General features: G+C 49.3%; 1 protein-coding gene across 1 annotated transcript; it reads left to right on the top strand.

The window, feature by feature from the left end:
* Nucleotides 1-9,841: 9,841 nt before the first annotated feature.
* On the top strand, nt 9,842-10,651 carry OLIG3 (oligodendrocyte transcription factor 3; the record flags this gene model as incomplete). The annotated part of the gene is made up of 1 exon (XM_081940014.1): nt 9,842-10,651. One exon carries the CDS (start codon nt 9,842-9,844, stop codon nt 10,649-10,651), a length of 810 nt encoding a protein of 269 aa, XP_081796140.1.
* Between the last annotated feature and the right edge of the window lie 317 nt (nt 10,652-10,968).

Raw genomic sequence — 10,968 nt, 5'->3', positions numbered from 1 at the left:
TTTATATTGTGTTTGTTGGGAGGAGAGGGGTTATGAATAATCTACTTTAAGATGGGGGGAGAGGAGGGGGTAAAGTATTTGGTATAATATTTGAAAGTGAATTTTTGTGGGGGGGTTGGGGGGGTATAGCATTTGTACGAGATTTATATTGTATGGCGGGGGGGTGAAAAGGGGGGAAAATTGTTTGTACAAAACTCTTTTAATAATAAATAAATAAATAAATAAATGGCATTTACTGATTCAACAAATCATATGTCTTATAAATGGCTGCCAAGCCAACTAATATTAATGAAAAGCATTCCATTAGGAAAATGTCTGTAGTTTAAGGCTGCTCACTTCTATTTACATTTTCTTGAGAGTAAGTCCAACTGAACAGGGACTTTACTTGTATGTGTACATAGAATTACTGTATATGATACTATTTCATATTATGATTTTAGCTGTGAAAATTCATCTAAAATGTGACTTTTCTCTTTCATTTCCTTCAACAACCATTTAACAATGTCTTCTCATTGTTAAATGGTTTGAAAATATAGACAAGAGGCTTTATTATTCCTTAAGAGTTCATATATTTTAGGCATCCAGAAAACCAACTAAAACTAGAATTAGCATTTTCTAGAGTCTAGACCAAAGGGCACAAACATTAACAAGACATATAGTAGTAGATGGTTCCTCATTCACATTACAATTTACAGGTTTGTACATAAACCTATGAGACATGATCACACCTCAGTTGTATTTCACATATCAATCAAATTCATACAGAGATTTTTGTATTACCCCTGCTGATTTCACAATAAGAAATAAAGTGCTTAATTGTACCTGGACCATATGATTTCATTGAGGTTTGTGTGTGTGTGTGTGTGTGTGTGTGTGTATACACACACATATTTAGGGGGAGGAATAGAGTGTGTGTATGTATATACATATATTTATTGTGTGTGTGTGTGCGTTTGAATACAAAATCTCCAATGGACAGACAGCCTGTTATACATTGCCATCCAAAACTTTATATCATATCAAACTTCATGCTTAGCATTATTCAATAAGGCCTAAATTATTCTGTGGTTCTGCTATTCATTGTTCATATAATCTATTGCATTTGATTCCAAAATCTCCTTCTCTTTCTTTGTATCCCATAGAATCAGCAACTGATTTTCTCTAAAAGTTTTCTTTTAAAAAACACCACCTCTGTTGCCTCCATTTTTCCCTCACGGGAAACTTAAATCAGCTGGTCTAAAACTGCATCTCTCAGCCTAGTTTTAGGTTTACACCGGATACAACAGCGAGATTTAGCGCCGAGGGCAGGGCGGTCGGTTCGGCTTCCTTCCCAGTTCTCCTCCACCTCGCCTCAGGCGCATCTTACCCGCAGGTAAGCGGGGAGGAGAGGCGTCCCAGGAGCGGCACCGCAGGTGGGAAATGCAAGTCCCTTTCCAGCCAGGTTCCCTCGCTTGCTTCAGGGGGCAACGCTGGAAGCCCTGCGAGGCAAGTCTTGGTCGGTACCGGCCCCTGTAGGCCTTATGCTGGCAGGCCACCGACCAAAGAGTTATAAGGATGCCGCGAGAGAGCCCCTCTGGCCCCGTTTTGTTCCCGGAAGTCGAAAGGCCCGATTTAAGGGGCTCGTCCCAACTTTTAAAAGGAGGAGGAGAAGGAGGAAGATGAAGAGGAGGAGGAGGAGGAAGAGGAGGAAGTAATAGTAGTTGGTGCATAAGCGTACCAACGTTCCTACCGCCCCTGTACTAATGTCCCTTTTTATTCGTATCCTTTTCATGTATTCAAAATCTATACTTTTACCTATTGCCTTATATAAATATGCTGGACAAATAAATAAAATAAAAATAAAATAAATGAAGAAGAGGAAGAAGAAGCGATCCCGCCTATGGTAAAGTCCCTTCAGGACGATTCCCGATTGGGAGGGCGCTCTCTACTGCAAACGGTCCCTTCCCACAAGCCCCAGGATCCAGACCAAGCGCGCTGGTCTTGGTAAACAGCGGGGAAGGCTGCACGCCGAGCGGGCGGGAGGGCTTGGGTGTGTGTTTGTGTCCCTCGCTGGGCCCCGAAGCCTGGAGAAAAACGGAGCTGGTTCCCCCTTGGAAACCAGAGCTCCTTCTGCAAGGCCAGTCGCCGATCTCCACGAACAGTGCCATCACTGACTGGCACGATTAGTTCTGGTTCGCGATCAACTCGAACCAATCCATGCGGGACCCATTCATTCTCTCTCTCTCTCTCTCTCTCTCTCTCTCTCTCTCTCTCTCTCTTCCTCCCTCCCTCCCTCCCACCCTCTCTCTCACACACACACCCTCTACTATGGACAATCTTTGGACCGAGAAAACCCACCGCCAAGAATGAGCTGCGCGGGCAGAGCCAAACGCTCCCTTTAGGGCAGGAATTGGAGCGACACAGTCTGCGGTGGGAGCACTTTCTCCGGGGCAGGTTGCTGGAACTCTGCTTTTGGACGGCTGGATTGGTGGGACCCGTGACAAAAGCAATGACAATAGCACTTACACTTATATACCGCTTCAGGGTGCTTTTGCAGCCTAAGCGGTTTTATAGAGTCAGCCTATTGCCCTCAACAATTTGGGTCCTCATTTTACCCACCTCGGAAGGATGGAAGGCGAAGTCAACCTTGAGCCTGGTGAGATTCGAACTGTCAAATTGCTGGCAGCCGGCAGTCAGCAGGAGTAGCCCGCAGTACTTTATTCTAAAATGAATCCCACTTTCTTTCTTTTTTTTTTACCTCTCCCCCCCCCCCCTCCATTAAAACGCTCGCACCCAGTTGCAAAGCAGGCGCCAATGGCCGGATCGAAAGACGCGGGGCACTTGTCCCGCCTATTTTGGCGACACTGGAAACGCGGGAGGAAAGTAAGGCGTCGAAGGCGTCGCGCCAAGCAGCCCAAGATCGGGGAGGGTGCGTGTGAAGAATTGCTGGCTTTCTGCAGGAGAAAAGAGGGCGCAGAGGAGAGATCCCGGGCATTTGTTTTTCTCTTGGGATCGGACCGACAAGGGGACCAATCCCATTGAGATCAATAGGTCTTACTGACGCAACAAGGCTTTCCCTTTCACTCTCTCCGGTTTCTTACTTTTTCCTGGTCCCGAAAAGGCAATAAAGAAATTGTCCTTAAGCGAGGTGAGGCAGCAGCGCCAAAAGGCGTGCCTGCCTCTCCACTCTGGCCTGCTGATTTCTTTTCGGGCGATCTGTTGAGGTTTGTTGGAGGGAGGGCTGCTGCAAAACGATCTACCGCCTGGAGGGTCAGAGTTTTAAAGTTCACTCATTTGGATTTTGGGTTAAGGAAATTATTTTAACCTCAGCCTAACTCCTGGTTGTTGTTGTTTTTTGGATAGGGTCCGAGAGGTTCCTTCAAATCAACTTGACCATCTCTCTCTCTCTCTCTCTCTTTCTTTCTCTCTTTCTCTCTTCTCTCTCTCTCTCTCTCTCTCTCTCTCTCTCTCTCTCTCTCTCTCTCTCTCTCTCTCTCTCTCTCTCATACACACACACACACACACACACAGCCTTCCCCCGAGATTTCTGCACCCTTAAGTAGGCTTAAGCCTTAGGGGTGTGGTAGCTAGTTTTCGGGGTAAAGTAGGTTTACGTGAAAACCCTCAGCAGGGTTGCTTATTTAGCAGGCAGTGGTGCAGAGCTTCACTCAGTCTTGGGAAGATGAGAGAGGGCAAACAGATAAGCCTCCCCTCCACTTTCCGCAAGGAGAATGGAAGGCTGGTCCCATCAGAGGATGACCAGAGCCTGGGATAGGTCTTCAAGCTGCTCCTTTGGATCTTCTGGTGTGAAATATAAACAGCCCTTTTCTACAACAACAACAAAACCCTGGTGCTTCATAGGTTTAGACTGGCAGAATACAGAGCTACAATCTGGGTACCTTTAAGAGAATATACATCTGCTCACTCAGCTCTCGCTCTCTCCCTCCCTCCCTCTCTCTTGCTTTAATCAAAAGCCCTTCTTCATTACTGAAGTCAAGCACTCTCCATCCAGTCACAAAACAATGCCAGCATCCAATTTGCTGTTCTCACTGTCAATCTTGATCCTGCCTTTATTGCCTCTGTTTCAAGCCACAGCCAAATGGCATGCCCTAATTTGTGAACATGCCAAGCATTACAAGCACATTAACTAGTTGGAGGTTGGTGGGTTTTTTCCCCCCTGGCTTCACTGCACTTCCTTCAGCAACTTCCTTCTATTCATCTGGGTGACACAGCAGGATAAATTTGTCTATCCTTTTTAGGCTATTTGTTCCCCTTGAGAAATGCCACCTTGGGCTTTAAAGTAACAAGAAATAAAGAAGGGAGAAAAATCAGAGCAGAGATAGGTCCAAACAGAAGGGAGAAAAAAACCACCCTGATTGTGCAACCAGCCAGTCCTAGAGTCTGAAATGGAGCAACTTTGGGCGAAATCACTCTTTTCCCTTCATAGAAAGTAATTGAAACTGACAAAAATAGGGAAACTGGCAAATAAGCAACAGGGACAGTTATCTCTGGACAGTTCAGTGGGGAAAGGTTGGATAGCTGCATCTTAAGGTAAAATTACATCAGAATACTGTTACAGTGGTGGAAAACACCCTCTCTTTTTCACCAAATAAAAATTGTGAAACCTTCCCTTTTTTTAGAAACCCAGAAAAAAGTTGGTATCACAAAAAGGGAGGAGGCAGATGTGCAAGAAAGAAACTCGGGAAACCAAGCGAAATGGAGAAAAAATGGCAAATTATAATTGTGCCAATCTTAAATGAAGAAGACAATGAAGTGGAGTGTAGAAACAGAGGACGAGGGGAAGACAAGGGTGCCTTGCATAGTGCAATCCTAAACCCGGGGCAGCCAAAGAGGGTCTATTGAAACCCAGAAGCCCACCTGCTCCCATTGCATCACTCTACCCTGCCATTTTTAATTCATTCATAGTGGGAGCATAGGGGATTTTGGCTTTGGAATGCATACAGGGAAAAAGAATATTTTCATCAGTACCTACTATGGTAAATCTCTTCCAAGATTTTGAATCTATCTTGAATTCTAGTAAGTCATTTTGGGTTGGTTTCGGTGTAAATGGATGGAGAGGAGAATGTGCGTATATCACAAAGGGAAGACAAAATTGCTACAATGTAGTCCACCAATGCTCCTGTTAGGGCACCTCACTAGTTTGTTCAATGACTTATTGGAATACTAATAGTTGCTCAGGCTGAAGCCGGAGCTCAGGGGCTCATCCTGAAGACTTAATCCCAAATTCTTCCACTAAAATAGCTTGAAGAGGAAGAGACAGTTACCTATCTCTCTCTCCCCCCCCCATCTTCCCCTCCCAGCCTGATTTTGTTTTAGCCAGCTCGCTAGAAAGAGCCTGATTTCTCTAACCAGAAGAAAAAAGAAAGAAAAGCAATTGTTCCGCTGGGCAACGGGGCCAAGCCTCCCATCTGGGGTAAGTTATCCCCTCCCGTTTCCTTCTTCCAGCGGTCCAAGTCCTGAACCAAATTAAGGACCGACTTTATTCCCTTCATTTTAAACTAGGGGAGGGGGGAATCTTTCGGTTTAAGTTAAGGCAAACTCGGGGCACGGAGACTGCTGGTCACGCACGCTTAGGGGCTGTCGAACACCTTGCAGGTAAATAGAGAGGAAGCAGGGATGGGGAATTAAGAACCCCAAAAAGCCGCTTGCCTAGAAATTGACTCTAAGCCAAGTATCTTCTGGCCTCGGGGAACGGCGGTAGTCTGCAAAACGCCGAACCCCTGCATGTTCGGCCGTTGAACCAACTCGCTCCAGAACCAGCTTCTTCCAAACGCTTAGGATCGCCGTCGCTAGGAATTCTAAGCCTCCATTACAAGCTCGGTCCTTGTCGATGGGCTCCAGGTCTTCCCTCCCCCTCCCTTCGTGACTCTCCTAAATAGCAAGCTCTTTTGACTCCGAGTAAGATCTAGGCGCGGTTCCCTCCCATCTCTCTCTCTCTCTCTCTCTCTCTCTGCCCTACTACCAGCACCAAAATCCTGGTTTGCAATTCGCAGGTCGATCGGGTTCGTTATTCCCCAAATCGAACTAACTTCTCCGATCTTTTTTACAACCTGATAAAATATTTCCACCATCCTCCCCCCCCCCCCAAAAAAATATGACTTTTAATTGTCCTGCCGGGACAATTCCCCTGATGTCTCAGTGCAACTGGGTTGTCCGGGAAATGGGATGGTTGCTAAGAAGTTATGTGGTCAGAGAACCTAATCGAAGTCTGGCCTGTTTAAACTGGATGGGGGACCACCAGGGAATTCTAGGCTAGAGACAATGGCCAAGCAGCCCCTTCGTATTGTTGGCACCAAACCCGCAGCATGGAGATGACCGGAAGTCCAGCTCGAATAGAGGGTGAGCCTGTGTGTATTTTGCTGTTTTCGGAAAGTGGCATTCATTAGCACCTTCTTCCTGGCTTCAGCAACCTTGCAACCACTAGGAGACATCTAAGGTCTCAGTGCGCAAGTCTGTTCAATCTGCCGAGCCCCTGTGCGTTCAACGTGCTGCGCTCTAAACTAAGGGGCATCTTTCCTGCGCTCTTCTTTTCCCTCAGTTCACCCCAAATTCACCCCAAATTCGTGAGTTCCCAGAATCCCAGACATAAGAGTGCAGCTGAAATGAAGTCCAGACAGAAGCGCTCGAGAAAGATCTTTGCAGGTGCTTGGCAAATATATCCGGGCTGGGTGCTAAGTTTCCACTCCTAAAACTATCTGCAAGATAATAGAATATCTGAGACCCTCCTTTTCTCAAGCAAAGCTCTACTACAGGCACCTTCACTGCCCCTGGCCCATCCGACTCAGATGAAGAATCCTGACCTTCATAGAACGCTTCTAGTCTGATTGCCGAGTTTAAGTATTGGTTTAGCCAATATAAATTAACTGAATGGCCTGCCTTTCACTACGTGCACCATCTGGGAAAACCTCCTTGGGGTTAACACCTTGCAAGTTCAGCCTGCTAACTCCTTAACTGGTCTAGTTAAGCAGTTTTGTGTGATCACGTCCTGAGAGCAGAGCCTCAGACCGAGTCACCCCGCTACTCTCTGGATTGCCTTGTCTTCTCCCCAGCGGTTGCTTGGGGACATTGCTGGGATAAAGCCTAAAAGTCCTGCATAACTCCCATGACTATACCTTCAATCTGTGATTCTGCGCATCCTCCGTGGGTAGCAATGCACCATCAAAAACATTGACTGTGTTCATAGAACCTGCTAAAAACACAGCATTTTATTAGATTTCTCCCCCCACCTCACACACACACACACACACACACACACACACATTATGGCTTTAACTTGATGGTCAGATTTATCACAAGGTAGGATTTAACCTAGTTTGTTAAACCTAATTCGAATTCACCCAGAGGGTGTTTTTTAAAAAAATAAACCTGCATAGGACTAAGTTGAAAGAGTAACCGAGTTTATCTGGAAGAAGTTTTAGTGCTCCAGTTCAACTTTACATCTTATTTAGTGGAAAGTCAAAGTCGGATGGTTAAACAAGGGGTTCGGTAGGCACTTCCCGATAGTAGACCAAGAGTTTGGATGTAAACAACTCGGATTAACTTTCAAGGAAAAGCGTTTAGAACCGGGATGACTCTTTTGTGTTTTTAAACGGCAGTATCAAGTTTTAGGCAAAAGAGGCGAAATCGCTAAAGCGGGTAAAATATTGCCGCCTTTGACGAAGTGAGCCCCCCTCCCCCCCGCTTGATCAAGGCGCTCATGCATCTGTATATATATAATCTTGTCCAAAGAGAACTCCCTTTTTATATAATTGATTCGCATTTCACCCAATGGAAGACACTATTTTGCCACCGGCCATTTAGGAAACAAGCGAGGGAGAGGACGCTGAAACATTCGCTCTCCAACTGTTTTTCTCACGCTTGTTCACTGATCCGAAAACCCATTTATTTGGAAACGAATCGGTCCTCAGTCAGCAGCGTGTTACCACTGAGTCATTAAGGCGTGCACACCTCGACTCACGGAACTGCGCAGTCCTCAACGCGTCGCTCCAAACATCAGTAACACGAGATCAAATGATTAGAATAGAACAGAATTCTTTATTGGCCAAGTGTGATTGGACACACAAGGAATTTGTCTTTGGTGCATATGCTCTCTGTGTGACATAAAAGAAAAGATACATTCGTCACGAATCACTGAATGATAGTCATAGGGTACAAACTTACTTCCAAATAAGTGAGCCTGCGAACGTGGCCGAAGTCATTCTGCCGGAATCCACTGATCGCACTAGCTTTAAATATGGAACTGCCAAGGTTTCGCTTAACGTCCTAACTAGAAAGAACTGGGATTATCCGCTCCTGTTCAGAGACAGTTTTTTTTTTAAAAAAGGACAGAGCGTAGATCAAGAAAGATGCAAAGAAATTCCCACATAGAAATTTTCCAACGGAATTGGAGTAACCTGGCTACTTTAAAAAAGTATTCCACCCAGAAACGCTTAAAAAAAGAAAAGAAAACCAACTTCGGTAAATGCAGCTGCTGTCTTTTCCTCTCCTCCCACACGGCCAGTTCACGCCTTTATTTATCGCTTCCCGATATGCAAGGGAGGGGCCCGCGTAGCATATGGTTAAAAAGAGGCTTTGGAAAAAGCTGGTTAAATTTAGCGGTAGAACATGGGAGATGGGGGGAAAGAAAATTTCTGCGAAAAAAGAGTTATTCAAAAAAAAAAAAAAAAACGGCCTACCTTCTGATACTGTCAACCCAAACAACCCTGTTATTATTATTATTTTTTAAAACCGGCAATCTGCTACAAATAATTGCTCTGAAGCCTGCCTGCCTTGAAAATCCCTGGAGGCAACTTCGTTCGGTTCAACGGAAAAGCGCTTGGGCTACTCCGACCGGAGCGAATCGAGACAAGGGCTTCAATCCCTAAGAATTTTCAAGGCTACTTAGTGAGATAAAAGAGGGGCGGGGGGGGGGAGGGAATGGACCAGTCTCGCATCATTGATAGCAGCAACCGTTTACCTTTCAGCAAATCTAGCTGGGGTTTGGGAGGTGGAAACGGACTCCCCAAAATTTCTCAGGATCTTTCTGGGATGCCCAAGGAGTGGAGGGGAATTTTGCCAACCCAAGTCTCTGCTTGCGAGTCCTAAGCAGCGGGTCTTCTACAACTCAGCGGTGTTTTCTCCGAAGCGAAGTTGCCGAGGACAGCAAGCCAGATGGAAGCCTCCAGCAGCTTCGGCCAGTGGTCAGACCAGCAGAATTGTCCGAATAGAGCTGGCGGGGTTGAGCTTGGCGAAGCTGAACCCCGTTCCTTTGGGGTGGGGGGGACGCGACGCCTTTCTGCCCAAGGAGGCTTCGGCCTCCCGGATTCCCTTTCCAAAACCCAGACGGTCCAGTTCGCCCGAGGAGTGGACATCAAAGCATCTCCCGGCGGCGTCGGGGAAGCAAGGCAGCGGATAAAGCTTTGACTGTCAATCTCGGCCGGGGCGGGGCTTCGGGGAGTCCCCGCGGGGCAGGCGGCGGAGGGGACCCGGGCGGCCCCACAATGCCCGCGAATGGGGGTCCTGGATAAATCCGAGGAGCACCGCCCCAAAGAACGGCGCGTCATCGCAAGGAGCCCCTCCGCCACAGGAGGACTCCTTTTGTCTCCCGACCCTATAAAAGCCCCTCGCCTTCGGTGGCGAGCTTAGATCAAGCCCAGGCGCGTCCGGCCGTCGGTCGGGTCTCCCGGAGAGGGAGAGGGAGAGGGAGGTCTGCAGCATCCTCGGCCGGCCGGCCCCCTTTTCGGACTCCTCTTTCCTGGGCAGAGGCGCGAAGTGCACTGCCGCGGCTGCCTTGGGTGGCTCTCCTTCTTCCCCGAGCAGGGAAGCCTCTCTCGTCCCACCTGCCTCCTCCCCAGCCCAGACCATGAATTCTGACTCCAGCTCCGTCTCCAGCCGAGCTTCCTCTCCGGACATGGAAGAGATGTACCTGAGGGACCACCACCACCACCACCACCACCACCACCACTCGGTGTCTTCCACCCAGAACGAAGTGGGGCAGAAGGGCTCCGGCGAAAGCCTCTCCAGAAGCGGCGCCAAAGGCTCGGCAGGCGAGAGCAGCAAGTACAAGATCAAGAAGCAGCTCTCGGAGCAGGACCTCCAGCAGCTGCGGCTGAAGATCAACGGGCGGGAGCGGAAGCGCATGCACGACCTCAACCTGGCCATGGACGGGCTCCGCGAGGTGATGCCCTACGCCCACGGCCCGTCGGTGCGGAAGCTCTCCAAGATCGCCACGCTCCTCCTGGCCCGCAACTACATCCTGATGCTCACCAGCTCGTTGGAAGAGATGAAGAGGCTGGTGGGAGAGATTTACGGCGGCCACCATGCGGCCTTCCACTGCGGGACTGTGGCCCACGCCGCCGGCCACCCGGCCCACGCCGCCGGCGCCGTCCACCCCATCCTGGGCGCCGCCCTGGCGCCTCCCAGCAGCGCTTCCCTGCCCGGCCTCGGCGCACTCCGGCCGCCCCATTCCTTGCTCAAGACGCCGCCCGCCCCGCCCGCCCTTCAGCTCACCGGAGGCGGCGGAGGCGGCGGCGGCGGCTTCCAACACTGGGCCGGCCTGCCTTGCCCCTGCAGCATCTGCCAGGTGCCCCCGCCCCCGCATCTGGCCTCCCTGCCCACCCCCACGGCCGGCCTGGCCCGCCTCTCCACGGAAGCCAAGGACTTGTTGAAGTGAGCGGCCGGCAGGCGGAACTGGGCAGGTCCGGCGCCCAAGACCAGCCGATTGGGAGGGGTGAGCGGAATCCGAGAAGCTCATCCTCCGTCCCCCGGGGGTGGGGGTGGGGAATCTTGTGTGCATGCCTCGTCGTCTCCTCTTTCCCCAGACCGCCTCCATCCTCTTCTGGCCCCGCTTTCCCGCCTTCCTCCCGGTCGGCCTGGTCCCCAGCAAGTCCGTTCGCGCGGCAACGCGGGCTGGCATCCAGCCTACAAGGGAAGAGGGGGAGCCCAACAAGACTTTGCAAAGGTAACGGTTGGACTGGATGGGTGTGTATG

The sequence above is a fragment of the Natrix helvetica genome (genome assembly GCF_964273705.1).
Source record: "Natrix helvetica genome assembly, chromosome: 2".
NCBI classification, from domain to species: Eukaryota; Metazoa; Chordata; class Lepidosauria; order Squamata; family Natricidae; genus Natrix; species Natrix helvetica.
This window is presented reverse-complemented; position numbering and strand designations above follow the sequence as displayed.